Genomic DNA, 16,765 nt, shown 5'->3' on the forward strand with positions numbered 1-16,765 from the left:
GAATTACTCAGTTGCCAGGAGCCAACATTACGATGGCCCAAAGAAACTCTTGTACACATAAACCCTGAATCTCCACCACCTAGCAAAGAAGAAATCCAGAGATACATCTTCAGACTCAAAATTAACAGGGCGCCTGGAGAAGATGGCATAGTTGCAGAACTCTTAAAGAACATAGGCCCAAATACATTTGAGGAGCTCACACTAATAATCATGGACATCTGCAAAAAAGAAAAGCTACCTGAAGAATGGAAATGTGCACTTATCCATCCGGTACACAAGAAAGGTGACAAAACGGATGTAAATAACTACTGAGGAATTTCTCTCCTTCAAGACACCTACAAGATTCTCTCCACGTGTCTTCCTCAAAGAGTACAAGAACAGTTTGAACACAAAATTGGAGAATATCAAGCCGGTTTCCGACCTGGGCAGTCCTGTGTTGAACAAATTTTTAACTTTAAGACGATATTGAAATATAGAGCAACCCGAAGCTCTCCGATTATTTATAGTTTCATCGACTTCAAGAAAGCGTACGATTCGGTCCTTTAACATCTTAGAAGAACAACGGCTTGGCCCAAAACCATTAAGACTCATCAAGGAAACACGGACATGAAGTCAAAAGTGAAATTCATGGGTGAAGTATCGGAGCCCTTGCCATGAAGACCAGCGTGTGACAGGGTGACGGATTGTCACCACTGCTTTTCAACCTTGTTCTAGACATAGTTCATTCAAAAATGGGAGAAGGAATTGAAAGTTCAGAAGCACTGGAAACCCATTCAAGAACGATGACATAAAGGTCATTTGTTTAGCTTTCGCAGACGACCTAGCGATACTAACAGACAGTGATATTTCAGCGATCAAACCAATTGGAAGTCCTCAAGGAATGCGCTGAGAAAACTGGACTACAAATCTTATTCGAGAAGACGCAAGTTTATTTGCACTAAATTCGACATTCAGGAATTACAAACAAAATATGGGCAGATCAAACGAGTTTCATACCTTAAATATCTCGGTGAGATCCTAGAATCAACAGGGTTGGAAAAGGAAGGACAGAAAGTTCGATTATAAAAACTCAAAAGAGCATATTGGAGAACATGTGACATCTACAACAAGAAATGCATGTCCATACATTCAAAAATCAAACATTGTAATACAGTGATTAAACCTGAAGTGCTGTATGCAAGTGAAATCTTGGTACTTAATAATAAAGGTGATCTGGAAAACATCTTAAAAGAAATGAAATGGCTTATGGCTTTTAGTGCCGAGGGTGTCCAAGGACAAGTTCGACTCGCCAGACGCAGATCTTTCGATTTGACTCCCGTAGGCGACCCGCGTTTCGTGTTGAGAATGGAATTATGATGGAGACGAAACATACACCCAGTCCCCGTGCCAGCGAAATTAACCAATTATGGTTAAAATTCCCGACCCTGCCGGGAATCAAACCCGGGACTCCTGTACCAAAGGCCAGCACGCTAACCATGTAGCCATGGAGCCGGACATCTTGAAGGAGGAAAGGAAGATCTTGAGGAAAATTCTGGGCCCAGATAAAAAGGAAGAAGGGTATAGACTCAAATCACGCAAAGCTACGGAAAGACTGTTTAACCTTTGCCACAGACATCGGGAAACGAAGGCTGAAATTCTATGGAAACGTTCACAGACTATTGTCTTCAAGGCTAACCCACAAGATTTTGACATATACTGAAAAACTGAAGAACATACCATGGATACAAGATGTTAAAAATGATCTGGAAAAGGCCCAGATAGAACCATCAGAAATACTGGACAGAAATATTTACCGTCAGAAGATAAATAGATGGGTAGTGAAGCCAGAGAATGAAGTCCCTAAAAGATCAGGGACTAAGTGGTCAGAAGAAAGAAAACAGGCTCACAGTGCGATATGGTCTGTTAGAAAGGCGAATCATAAATGTAATGCATGATCCAACAGGGTCCATATGCAAATAATAATATATAAAACATGTACAAGGACATATATGGTATGTTTTAGAAACAACAACTTATGAAGTCTGCACTAGACAAGATAGCTCACATAAGCGTAAGCATCAGGAGTACTCCTTAAAAACCTGTCTTTTATTTTAACATAAATTTTAATCTTAGTCATTAGGTAGCAGCTGATAATGTCCGAAAAATGAACAAAACATGTTCCGTGAATAAAAGGTTAATGATATAATAATCAATAGATTATGTCGTGTATTGAACAAGTGTACCCTCAATTGTACATACCACTTAGTCGAACAGCTCGTCTCCTTTCTCCCAAGTCTTCCCAACCCAAAGTTTGCAGTATTTTCGTAACGCTATTCTTTTGTCCGAAATCACCCAGAACGAATCAAGCTGCTTTTGTTTGGATTCGTTTCCATTTCTCTTATCAGCTAATCCTTATGTGAGCCCCATACAATGGAACTAAAGAAAGACGGGGTCCCTAGCCCTCGACACCTAATACCGTCGGGGTCGGAAAAGAACAAGAGTCAACCAAGGGAGGTCGGATAGGATAAATGAATGAGAGAAGTCTTGCGCAAGTAAGTTGAAGCAGTGCTAGGACTCGGCTAAGGGCACTGTAGTCATCAATCCACGCTCCCAGTTTCAGAGCCATTAGGGCCCCTTTTAGTTGCCTCTTACAACAGGCAGGGGATACTGTGCACGTTATTCGCACAGGAGGATCCACTGCAGGGAGTCGTTCAGGCGTCTTCTCTGTGCCATAGCTGAATGAGTACACAATGAACGTGGAAGTACACCAGCTGATAGGAGTATTGATCTTGTCGCTTTCATGGTTGTACGAAGACAGGCATATTATACTGGTGTAGTATCCTTTGTTTACATGTTTCTATCACCTGACTACATTATGTGGTCAGGTAGACTCAGGGGAAAGAATTATTATTTGTTTTAGTTTTGGACCCTAGTGAAATTTACAACAGTAGAGATAGATGAAGGCATTTTATTCCCACAAATCCTACCTGGGCTGGTGAAAGGATCCACAAGTGATGATGATGATGGCCTTGCAATTCTCAGAAAAAATATTTTGGAAGATCTTATTGCATACAATTTTATACAATTCTAGCTTCATCCGTTAGGAAATGGAGTGTAAAGGGTTGACATCTAAAATGATTAATGATAGAAAATTGATAAAACTTAATGATTTTTTAAACCGTATTTGCCAAAGGTAGTAAATATATTTGTATATGTATTATTATTTTTTAAGAATTACTACTGTGGTGTGGTTTCTTACTCTTGAGCGTAATGTTTGGTTCGTCACCTGGTGACAAATAGTTGGTATCAGGTGTTGAGTCCCAGAAAGTAGGCGAGTCAGCAGGCAGGAATGTTGCCAGTTGTGGTGATGTCATGAGATTACCTCTTGTTTTGTGCATTTGCAATGTGTGACAGGTCTTGTTAAAGAGGGGTAAAAAATGTTGCTCTTTAGTGGTGACTCACTGAAGTTTTTCTGCCATCGAACTTAAAAATTTATGTAGTTTTCACAACTTCTGCATATTGAATTGTTTGGTTATTGGCAATCTTGTTTCACTGTATGATAAATAATTATGTTGAATTGTGAACCAACACAATGTTTTGGATAATTTTAAGATTGTGTTGTCTGATTTGCCGTTTTAATATTTCATTGAATTTGTTGTTCGCAATCCTTGTTTACTTCCTAACGCATAGTTGTTACGGCTGTAAATCGGATTTTTGAAATGGTAAGCGTTAACTGTCTTCATAACATTTGGCTTTGTACTACCGATGGACTACTTTCCTCCCCGACACATAGGAAGTTGTTGGAGTTCTTTATATTTGATGAAGCTGATAAGCTTTGACAAGTGAAGTATTCGTGGGCATGGTCCAGTATAGCTTATCTTCTTCTTCTTTGTGTATCATATCCTCATTGGGCTGGACGATCTGGTTCTTGTTCTCAGCAACTCAGAAAAGAGTGGGGGTAGCGAGCCCATACCATTCTCCTTCCTTCAGTTTTACTTTGTAAGATAAGCTGAAGGAGTCTAATGATATGGCCAATGTACTCAAGTTTCTTCTTTTTGGGGGCGACCTCTAGCTCTTTGTTCAGCCGTCGGTAGCACCACATCTCAACGGATCAAAGTTTTTTGGTGGTGTTTTCTCTTATGGTCCAAGTTTCATCACCATAAAATAAGACAGAAAATACATAACACCAAAGTAAACGGAGACCGAGGTTGATCTTCAAGTCCCTGTTGCAGAGCAGTTTGCTCATTCTCGTGAATGCAGTCCTTGCCTGTTCAATCTGGGACCTGATTTCAACAGCATTGTTCCAGCTGTACGCATTTGGACTTGCTCCAGTGATGTGCCAGCTGCTGTCAAGTCAACAAGTTGAATGACATTACTTTGGTCTTCTTCGTGTTTAAACGCAGACCTGCTGCAGCACTGTGTTCGACCACATGGTTTAGTAATGTAGCTTATCTCGTCACATGTTTTCGCTGTCCACTGTATTGTAATGCACGTTGATACAGATTATAATTAAGCCCTTTAAGAATATACAGAGTCCTTAAAGGTCTTTGTGTGTCTTCTTTCGTTCCTCTTTTACTCCCTCTTTTTTCAGGTTGTTTTCTTCCGTTTCCCTTGCCATACGTGTACGTCAGGTCTCGCTGTTTTCGATGTATTTTGCACGATTCCTGCCAGTTAAAGTTGTTTTTTTAATTTCATAGTGTCTGTTTTGCTTGACTTCTGTTTTCATAGAGTTGTGAGTCTGGCAGAGTTCGTTCTTTTGATGTGTTTGGCATTATATTCTTGATTCGTTTTACCCAACTGAGGAGTTCACTGTTTCCTCTATTCTTCCCACCATCTTTCCATTCATTCACTGAGTTTTCTTTTGCATTCTTCTATCCATCTAGTACATTTTCTTGTAGGTTTCTTGGCAAATTTTAGGCTTCTATACTTGATTCTATTTTGAATGGTTTCTTTGGCATTTATTTCTGCTAACCAATTATAGTGGTTTTTCATGGATAGTGGTAAGTTTAAAAGTTTCTCTATTATCTGTTCTATATAAGTGTCCGTAAAATTTCAGTCGCCTTTTTCTAATTGTATCTGTGATTTGATCAATTTCCTGTGGTTTCTTTTTCATCAAAATTTATTTTTCACATTTTGCTCCTGGGATATTTTTTAAAATGTGTGATCTTCCACCAGTTATCATGGTTTTGATGTCTCTAGTTTGACGACTGTGTTAGTGTCATAATTTTGCATCTTTCTATGAAGATTTTTGTTGTATCTGTACCTGGTGATTGTGTAAGCTCTTTGCAGTTGTGCAATTCTTTCTTTCTTTCTTTCTTTCTTTCTTTCTTTCTTTCTTTCTTTCTTTCTTTGCTTTCTGATTTTTCCCTGCTACCAAGCTACTCCTGCTCAGCCCGAAGGCCTTCAGAGATGTGTGATCGGTGCAACGAATCCTCTTGGCTTTCTAGACGGGATACACTATTTCTCCATCAGCTAGCTCCTCATTATTTTCTCATAGGCTAAGTGAACCTCAGTCCGCCCCCCTCAGATCCAGATAATTGAAAGCCTGTCCTGGCTGGGAATCGAAGCAGGACCTTCGTATAAGAGGTCGACTTGTTACACCTGGCTGTTATTGTAGGTTCTACCATTTCCCACATTTGCAGAACTAGGTTTGGACACCCTTGGTAACAGTAGTCCAATAATAATTCTCTAATCTTGGTGTATAAGTCACATTACTAGCAAAAATGAGATATCTACACTAATTTATTCTCCCATGCGTCCTCCACATTTGTCCATAAACAGATAAGCACTGACCCTTCTCCGTGTTGCATACAGAGAATGTTTATGAGCACACATCTACATTTTGGAATACCTGATTTTGTGTTTAACCAGATAAGTTAACATATCTGAAATGAAGTCTTCTAATATGGTGTGGGGATAACAGGACGTTATTCCCTCACAATTCATATGACAAGCAGAAGGAAACCAATAAATAACTATATATTTTATTATTCCCATGCGTAGTTATCCGATATCTTCTCAACAACATGGTTCCTGTTATTATCAGTTTATAACAGTGTTATTACTGGTTATTGACTATTGTTCCTCCTAGTGTGTCTTACATTTACCAGGAGACTTTGGGTTAAACCTTCGAAAAGCTTACAAGCAAAAACGCGTATCAGTATTGTGTCTTAAGTGCTAGACTCACTGCAAAGGCAACCCATGCAGCTCAGATGTTAAACACGTGCAGAAAAGATCGCGTTGATGATCAGGTCAACTGTGAAGATGCAGATGAAGAAGCGAATATTCCCAGACCCAGAAATGCCTCCATTGGTGAGTATTTTTAAATCATTATTTTCTTTTCATCAATTGGAACAGATGATTGATCATATCGCCTCAGATTATGATAATTTATTATTGCTTTCAGAGCCTATATTATCAGCACAACCAGCATGTCAGTTAATGCAGGGATCCAGAATCTCCAATGTTGGCACGTGTGGAAGGAATAAATCACCAGATATTTCTGCAATTAATGATGAACTGGAAGAAATACCTGGTGAGACAGCTTGCCATTTTCTGTAGCTATTTGTATGTTTAATGAATTTTCTGTTATGTTTATAACTGAGGTTTCTGTAAAGCTGAAAAAAGTGAAGTATTTCAAAATACAACGTAATTTTATACTGTAAAATGTTAATGTTTCATATATTGGTTGTAGATTCACCACTAAATGAGGAACAGATCTCTATTGCTGAGGTGATGGAAGAACAAATTGAGATTAGCGAAGAGATGGATGATTCTCCTGCTGCTCTTCCTAAGGACGACGCCATAAATGAGTATTTCAGTGAGTTTCTTTGAATTCTGAGTGACATAACTCAACCAACTTAGGCATTTATAATGACATTGACAGATTTTGAATAAAGTATTTTGTTTGTTTTCAAGGTGAACTTTCCAGTGACGTGAGCAACGATGACAGCGTTGGAGACCGAGACTTCCTTCCGTTACACTCTGACGACACCTCTAGTGATGACACTGAAGACCCTCCTTCCAAGAAACGGCGGCTAATACCTGAGCAGAAAAACACACGTGAGGAAATAGAAACATGTTTAGAAGAATATTGTTTTCTACCTTCTGGAAAAAGAGCTGGGGATTAATTTCCTGCCGACAGCAAGAATGCAGATTTTCCAGGGTCTCGTAGTAATGTAGAAGATCCAGAATGTCCAGGATATGACGAAAATCAAGAAATTTCGGTGAGGCTGCGGAGTCAGAAAAAGGGTAGAAGCAGGCAACAAAGGGAAGAGAGTAAGATACTACGGAATGCTAGAAAGCGAGATGTATTCCTGGAAGGAAAATGGAGGAACTTAAGACATGGTGACTGAAATGTGAAGAGCAAGTACTCTTCACTGAGTACTGGACAAGCGTGCTCAGTATTGGGCAAGAAGACGCAAAAGATCTCCAACTGTTTACACGAAAACGATACCCTGCATGTAATGAATGTCTAATCATATATAACTTGAGAAAAGTATATAGCTTTAAACAACTAATCAACACACAGCACTATAATCTGAAAAGATTATTTATGAAATAATAGTGGACATGTTTTGGGTCTTGGAGTCATCATCAGCACATAAACACTACAAAAACTTAAATTAGGTTGTAAGAACTGTTTTAACATTAATACAGTTGAGGGAAGGAAGCAGTAATGATATTGTAGCAGCCATGTCAAGAAAACAAGGTGAAACTCTTTACGTTTCCACGACTTCAGAAGAAAATCTCGACTGTTCACGAGGAAGACTTTCATCTAGTTTTCTCAACACGGCTTAAGCCCACAAGTACGAACCATAAAAGTATAAATGTTAACAGTAATGATATTTATAGTGTTGTGTATTGATTAGGTGGTTAAAACTATATACAGTAAGTTTCGCTCATTGGTTGGCCAGCTTATCTGCCTCCCATTAACTCGTGAGGACCCGTTACACAGCGCAGCGGCAGCCCACACTTCGCAGTTCAGGTCCGTGCTGAGAACGTATATTAAGTGTCGATCTGTCGCTCCAACTGGTCTCGAGTTGTGAAGCAGTACTTCCGGATATAATTCTCATAATGCCTCCACGTGTGTACACGGCAAAGGAAAGGGTATTTATGTACAATAATAACGTGAAAACAGAGTCTTGTAGAAAAGTCGTTAAGCGATGTGTAACACAGTTTCCAGGTGTACGCTCTCCTCATAGAGAGACCATGCGGACACTCATAAACAAATTGAGAGGAACTGGTTCTGTACTCGATAAGAAGAGAAGCGTTAAAAAACGTGTACTTAACAAGGAAAAAGTAAATAAAATCGCAGAAAGATTGGAACATATGCGTACAGAATCCAGACGACCTGGATTAGAAGCCGGGGTTTCGAAGAGCTCAGTGTGGTGGGTTACGAAAATGTTAAAATTGAAACCATACAAGGTAATTACTAATTTTCTTCTTTCTTATTCTTTTCATTTTAATTGTTATCTCGTGTCATGCACGGATAAGTGCTGTCCTTTTTTCTGTGCCGCAGGGCGGGGAGTGATGACTCAACGGGAGGCAGATAAGCTGGACGCGTCTGCCGGTCAACCAATGAGAGAAACTCATTGTATTTTTCTCAAGAATATCAAAGTCGAACATTTAGAGAAACAATAATATCGTTCCTCAGAAAGCAGGCGTCATCATGAATCATTCCAACTGATGGCCGTGAAGAAGCACCACCCAAAAATAAACACCCTTCAGAAGCCCTTGACGATGTTAGGCAGCACATGCTATCATTTCCTGCCTAAGAGAATCATTATTGTAGGCAGCAGTCCTTAACAAAGTCTTTGTCTTCCGATTTAAATCTCACAAAAATGTATTCTGTGTACAAAGAGTCCAGATCAAGTGCACCGACATTCACAATTTACTTAAAATGTTTTTGTGATATGAACTTGTCTTTAAAAAAACAGATACCCGTCACAGATATGAAATTGATGTTGCTGAAGGAGAAGAAAGGGAACTTGAAGTTTCAGAACAGAGTAAACACCATCAAGAATCAGAAAGTGCTTGTAAGGCAAAAGCAGATGATAAAGTTCGAGCAAAGGGGTGTTTGTCTTCGATCTTCAACAGTGCTTGCCAGTGTGTTTCATTTCACAAGAGGCAGTTGTGGACCTACAATCTAACCATACATGACCTGGCAAAAAATGAGGCACCCTACTACATATGGGATGAACAAGGTCTAAACCAGATTGCTTCATGCCTTTAAAGATGCAGTGTATTCTTATTTTACTGGTCTACGTGGCAGAAGTGACGTACTACTCGGACAATATAAAAACAGCCTTGAATCAGCAATGTTTATGACAAAGGCCTAATTGCAGAAAATTAATCACAAATTCCTTGTCAGTGGTCACTTACACATGGAATGTGATGTGGATGATTATACGATAAAAAGAGCAAAAGAGAGGGCAGGGATGGAAATCAGTCATTCCAACGACCGGGCTTAACTTCATAGTCATTTTTAAGGGTACCTTAAAGATATTGGGGGTAGATGTTCCACCTAATAAATCAATATATGATAGAAATATTTATTTCCTGTTGTACTGGCCTTGTTACCTATGGTACCATCTTCAGTAACAGAAAAGAACAATTTAAAGAATAAGTTAGCGCATAACAAGAATACAACCTTAAAATAACCTACCGAGCTCGATAGCTGCAGTCGCTTAAGTGCGGCCAGTATCCAGTAATCGGGAGACAGTGGGTTCGAGCCCCACTGTCGGCAGCCCTGAAGATGGTTTTCCATGGTTTCCCATTTTCACACCAGACAAATGCCGGGGCTGTACCTTAATTAAGGCCACGGCCACTTCCTTCCAATTCCTAGGCCTTTCCTATCCCATCGTCGCCGCAAGACATATCTGTGTTGGTGCAACGTAAAGCAAATAGCAAAAAAAAACTTAAATACAAAAAAACATTAAACCGCCTCATATATCCTAAAAGAAACTTTATCTGACGAAACCTCAATTAAAAACAATACAAGAATGTAATGGAACCAAAGACTTCTAATATCCTTTTTAAAAAGTTTACTAATCCCACGTAGTGGAAGATCATGAGATAATGTTTCAAATAATTGTATGAACACATAAAATGCCAAGAGTTATGGTTGTTAAAAGTGACATTAAAGTATGCAGTGGTATGCCACACATTGAGAGAAAGACATATTCACACTCACTGAAGATAAAATGGAATGGGAGCAAAAGTTGCTGAAACTTTCTAGATACGCTGTATTGAAGACTCTCTTGTGACCTGAGTAGGTATTTAGTAAGATAGCATATTAACATGGGAAACAGTTGAACTGTGGACAGGAGAAACATCGTGCCCAATTGTACTGTAGACAATATTATTGAGGAGTGCCAGCCTCAGAAACCCAAATAAACAGAGATGTGGAATTTCCTCATTGTTTGTGCGCTGTGTCTGACGGTGTTGAGAGCGATTTCTCATGTTACATATGCTGTCTTACTAAAGACCTATTCGGGTCACAAGAGAGTCTTCAATAGAGTGTATCTAAAATTTTTTGCAACTTTTGCTCCCATTCCATTTTACCTTCAGTGAGTGTGAATATGTCTTTCTCTCCATGTGTGGCATACCACTTCATACTTTGTCACTTTTTACAACCATAACTCTTGGCATTTTATAATGTGTTCATACAATTATTTGAAACATTATCTCAAGACCTTCCACTACACTGGATTAGTGAATGTTTTAACAAGAATATTAGAACTCTTTGGTTCCATTACAATCTCGTATTGTTTTTTAATTGTGTTTTCATTAGATAAAGTTTCTTTTAGGATATATGAGACAGTTTGATGTTTTTGTGTATTTAGGTTATATTAAAGTTGTATTCTTGTTATGCGCTAATTTATCCTTTAAATTGTTCTTTTCTGTTTCTGAGGATGGTACCATAGGTAATGAAACCAGTATAACAGGAAATATTTCTATCATATATTGAAGTGTTTATTAGGTGGAACATCTACCCTCAATTTCTTTAAGGTATTGGGCTCAACTTATTAGAACTTACAAGAAGAAAAACCCATTCAGGGCCAGTTTCGTCAACCACTGTTAAAAATCTGATAATGGAGCGTTAGTTAACACCTTGTTAAGATTTAACGTGGCGTTGTTTCACAGAACACTTTAAGAAGCTCATTAACTAACGTGGTGATAACGTTAACAATCAAGTGAGCAGTGTGTCGCATTAACATTATTTCAGTCTTCTGAACAGTGCCGGGCATAATGTTCTTCATTTGTTACCTTTCCCCTGTACTCTTTTTGTGCGGAATAAGAGCTTCCATTTGAAATACAACCTAAGAAAGAAGGCAAAAAATAAGGGAAGAATATTCGAAGAATGAGTTGGAACGGTCCAAGACCGGAGGTGGTATATTTATTCCATCATTTAAATAGATAACATCAAAGATTATTGCATTAATCAGCGACGAAGTTGAGTCTCTTCTTAATGACGACTTGTGATACAGAATACCACAGTATCAGACTTATTATCTGGACAGATCATTAATAACTACAGGAGTACAATCATATCAGAAATTAGGCCTACTAGGTTAGACATGATGTAGGCTATATGTGACTATGATCCTCATTACTTTGAATTTATATTCCAATACTAAATGTAATGTTTGTTAGATGTTAATAATTTAATGGAATATCAGTATAATACCTTTCTCTTTTCTATGAAATGATGCCTTGGTTTTAAAGCATTCTTGTTATTGTGTGATATATCTCTCTCTTGTATTACCATTCAGAGGTTTTTAAGCATGAATTTTATTAACTGGACACATCACTAATATATACAGTAGCACAATCATATCAGAAATTAGGTCTACCAGGTTATACATGGTGTAGGCTACATTCGATTTCTCTTACATGATCCTTGACATTTGATTATGTTCTCCCTTCCTTTGAATTTATATTTCAACAACTCAATGTTTCTTACATATGAGTAAGTTACTGGAATACTAGTTTAAGTAGGCCTACCTATCTCTCTTCTACAGTTTACAATACTGATATCTCCCATAACAATCTGAATGATCCCCTTGCATAATATCTCGGCACAATAAGCAGTTGCTGCATTGGAAACGGGTGGATTTCGTCCTGTAGGCCTATGGTATTCTAACCTCTCTTGTATCTCTTCGTGTACTTTCCTCCCAACAGGTTTAGATAATGTGTATCTCTCCAAAAACTGCATTTCTCTTAGTTCAACTATATCATTTCTTCTCAGTGAAACTTCCTGTCTCTCTATAGAGCACCTGAGCACCAAACACAAAATTTCTTCCAGCTGTTTTTATTTTAACACTACGTTAAGCAGCTTAACGGGACGAGAATGCTACATTAAATGAACAGAGAGTTTAACGGCGCGTTAGCGTCGAAACGGAGGTTGATGGAACAGTCATTCTGTTAACTATCCCGTTAAAGCAGTTTAACGTGACGTTAAATCCTTAATGGAGTTTGATTAAACTAGCCCTCAGTGTTATAACGATGCAAGGGAATGGTTATTTTAATTTTGGAAGTCTGGTGAAGGGCTCGGGACCCTTTAAAGCCAAGAAAATAAATGAAAATAAAGAAAAATCCCCATGGCAACATGTCCAGTGGTCACAGTACACTCGAGAAATTGGGTGCGCGCTGTACAAGATATCCCTTTCAATGTACTCAACCTTAACCGACGGGGGAGGAAAAGTTTGCAGCCATACTTAATGATGGACCTTTACCAGTTAGCTGTGAAAAGAAACCTTTTACCTCTGTTGACCAAGTTTTTCACGATTGTTTTAAAAATGTGTGCATCGATGATTCATCGAGTGTTGATCCTGATCATTAATAATTGTATGCTTTTTCTGTACATCTGTGGGTAGAAAAATACATGGAAGACTACACTGTGTCGGTAAATTTAAATTCACTTTCCCTTTTCAACTAAAGAAAATTCTTGTTGAATCACTCGTATTACCTCATTTTGGTTATTGCGATATAGTTTACAACAACCTAGGAGTAGAATGGAGAAGGAAATTGAAGTGTGCTCAGAATGCTTGTGTAAGATTTATCTGCACGCTTTGTTACGCTGACCATATCACACTGTCATACACGCAGCTCGGGTGGCTTCGCCTGCAAGAACGATGCACACTTCCATACAATTTTTTTTATATTATTCTTAAAATATCTCAACCAAGCTATCTCCATGATCGCATCCACAGACTGTAACAAAAATACCCAATCCTGCAGCACCATGTCTTTATCCCTTCCCGTACACGGAACAACAATCTGCACAAAATCATTCACCGTTACCGCAGCCCGACAATGTAATCTCTTACCAGTGGACGTCAGAAGCATGTCCAGCAGCTCAGCTTTCGAACATTCCTGTGTTGTAATACTAGGTAAACATGAATCATCAAGTTTTGACTTTAAAACAACACCTCTCTTACTTCCTTTTCATCATTATTTCCCTCTTCCTTTCACAGATCATTTTCTTCTTCTTCTTCTTCTTCTTCTTCTTCTTCTTATTATTATTATTATTATTATTATTATTATTATTATTATTCCTCTCTCAGTTGAAGGCAGTATCTCGGTATCTTCTTCAAATTTATATATTTTTGGAACTTTGTTTTATGTGTTGTTATTCATATATTTTTAATGTACTCTACGTATGATGGGTATTATATAGATGATATGATTTGTTTTTTATGTATGATATGATTCTTCCTTAAAATCACGACGTTTGAGGATTTCTTGTAATATATTCTTTCCATGGAATTGCTTGTTGTATTCGTGGTGTTGTTGTTGTTGTTGATGTCATGTTTTTAACAACTTTTTATTACACTACTGTAAGTGACCAATGCCACCGGGATATTTCCAATTGCGATGTATTTGTTAATAATAATTAATACTGTTACTGTTATTACTGTTAATATTGTTTTCATATTATTGTCATCAGTAGCAGTGTTCTAGGTTAAGACTGGTTAAGTGTAAGAAGGGGAGTACATCCCTAACTTTGCCAGAATAAATAAAACCTATGATGCCGGGCTGAGTGGCTCAGATGGTTGAGGCGTTGGCACGTTCGATCCTGGCTCAGTCTGGTGGTATTTGAAGGTGCTCAAATACTTTAGCCTTGTGCCTGTAGATTTACTGGCACGTGAAAGAAAGAACTCCTGCGGGACTGAAAGAATTCCGGCACCTGACATCTCCAAAAACCGTAGAAGTATTACTATTATTATTATGTTGCATAAAGTATCTTTATGATTATCATTTCTGACATACTGAAAAACGGTTCAGTCTGTCTGTGTTTAATAAATTAGTGTTTCGTTTGAAAACTCTGTTCTGACTCCGGATTTTTACTCTTCTATAGATATTGAGTGAATTAACTTGCCTTCTAAAGAACTATTTCATCCCGGTGTTGGTTTAAAATACGTTTCCCAGAGTGTACATGATGAAAGTTGAAAGCAGATGACTCATTTATCTCTGTTTAGTCCGTGAATAATCAGGTAAGTCAAATATTTCATGAAAATCCCATAGTTAACAATGATGACAAGACACGTTTTCTAGCGTACCAACTTATACAACTGTTGGTATGGAAACAGTTTCAGTAACCTTGCATGTTGATTTACAACGTCCTTTTAAAGTCTCTTTTACCAGGCAAGTTGGCTGTGTGGTTAGGGGTGCGCATAGCTGTGAGCTTGCATCCGGGAGATAGTGGATTGAAAAAAGTTCATTTTATGATTTATCAGCTTATTCATCAGAGAATTAACCCTATCACAATCCCGTCATCCACACTAACAAACTTCCTGTCACAGGTACTGCGCTCAACGTGCTGCATGCTCGAAATGCTCCTTTGACATAGTAAAAGTGTTAAGTTTTTGCCAAGTGATTAGTTATGAAGAAAATCTATGTGGCATTCTTTTTTCTTCTTTTGCTATAATTTTGAAGTTACACTTCACACACTCAGGTCACAAGACGACAGTGGGATAGGACAGGGGTAGCATTGCGTAAGAAGCAGCCGTCATCCTAATTAACATACAGTTGAAGCGAACGTGGGAAACCATGGAAAACCATCTTCAGGGCTACCATAAGTACAGCCGGGTTTGAACCCGTGACTCTCCATTCAGAGAGCGTATTAATTTTCAGGGGTGCCAGATGCACAATTTTCTGACTTGGTCCATTTCTTTAAAACTCACCTGCTTCTGTGATAAGCTATCATAATTATTTATAGCCTGTAATGAACTGGAAGAAATATTCTTTCTAATGGTGAAAGAATTTCTGAAATCAGTCAAGTGGTTCCGGAGATCACGAACAAACTCTAATCATCAGTTCTGAGAACAATGTTTCCTCTCAGCTGTGGTACCCCGCTTCATTTGGGAGACATTGAGCAGCCTCCTGAAGTCTCGTGGTCAGTGTTGTTGAGATCCTGATTGTCTGACTTGCTCGCTATGTTACACTTCCCTCATCAGTAGAGAGTAGCTCTCTGGGATGAATTCATTCGTCAAAGTGTAGAGTTTGAACTTATCTTCTCATGTTTTTATTCCTGCCCTTCTCTTGCTCCCTTTGCCCACTCGAATACTGGTAAGGAACAAGTAAGTCAAGTTCAGAACATAAGGGGTTAAACACAATGATAGGTCAACATTATGATTATCCTTGTCCTTTTTATATTTTCATGTTTGTCATCATCTCCTCTTCCTATTGCTCCCTCTTGTGATACTGATCTACCATTGTGTTTTTATCTTATTTCTGTTCTTATCTCTGTGTATGACTTGTTTGTTCCTTTCAAATGTTAGGCTCTTTTTCACCTGCTATCTTTGACCTGTGGTCTTGCTCTTTTACCACCTGCATTCATTTTTATCTTTGTCCCCTCTCTTGTCCTGTGTCTATCCATATTTTTATCTTATCCTACACTTCCCACATTATGACGATGTGGAGATTGTCCTTTTCCTTTATTGTTCATATGTTTTTCTGGTATAATGTTTCTCTCTGTGTTTATCCTAATGTCCTGCCTTCAGTTGGCTTATTCAGTACGAATATACTGAGAGAAGTCCTGCCCTGCTTCTTGGCCTCTCAAATTTTGAGACAGCTAACTTTGGTTACAGAACTTGGCATGAATACTACAATGCCATCAACATCCCAGGTGGTGACGCCAGTCATGATCCCTGAGAACAGACAGCGCCGCAGCAGCAGCAAACCGTCCACGTCCAGCGGGCGGCGAAGTCGCCGACCGAGACACCCCCACTCTGTAGCTACCAAAGATCTGGGTCGCTGGAAACCTACCGACGACCTCGCGTTAATAATTGGAGTTCAGCAGGTGAGTTCAGTTTAAATCAGCCTGATGATGTCTGTTAAAAATTCTTAGCAACAATTTATACATACCGGGACATTATTTTATTGATGCCAGGGATGCAGTCTGCTGAGAGCTTTATTAGCGTGTGCTCAGTGTGTTGTTCCAGTGCCATTTTCATTACATGAGCTTGTGTACATACCAGTGGCGACATGTGACATTTTGAAAACTGTTACCACACTCCTCCTCTCTTGGACCTTCTTTCTGTAAGCTGTACTCTATTCTGGACCTTCCGAAGTGAATCATATTGACAACAGTGTCTATGTGTGTTTGAGACACCTCATGGTGTGTCTTTAAAACTCTGTAACTATATAAATTCTCCATACCTTTGTTTTTCCAAGCATTCATTCATGAGGAAAATGGAACACACGGCCAACAGTACAGTTTATTCATTTTTGCATAATCAATAACCAATGTAGATCGTTGTACCGCAAGTCATGAAAA

At 38.6% G+C, this 16,765-nt stretch overlaps 1 protein-coding gene across 3 annotated transcripts in view; it reads left to right on the top strand.

The window, feature by feature from the left end:
- The window catches only part of Rcd5 (microspherule protein Rcd5), an 80,202-nt gene that overhangs the window by 26,864 nt on the left and 36,573 nt on the right, over window positions 1-16,765 (top strand). For all 3 annotated transcript variants that reach the window (XM_067159260.2, XM_067159259.2, XM_067159262.2), the window contains exon 4: window positions 16,077-16,288. In XM_067159260.2, coding sequence (XP_067015361.1) covers window positions 16,077-16,288 — 212 coding nt within the window. The remainder of the gene's footprint in view (window positions 1-16,076; window positions 16,289-16,765) is intronic.

This window comes from Anabrus simplex, chromosome X, assembly GCF_040414725.1.
Source record: "Anabrus simplex isolate iqAnaSimp1 chromosome X, ASM4041472v1, whole genome shotgun sequence".
Lineage (NCBI taxonomy): Eukaryota > Metazoa > Arthropoda > Insecta > Orthoptera > Tettigoniidae > Anabrus > Anabrus simplex.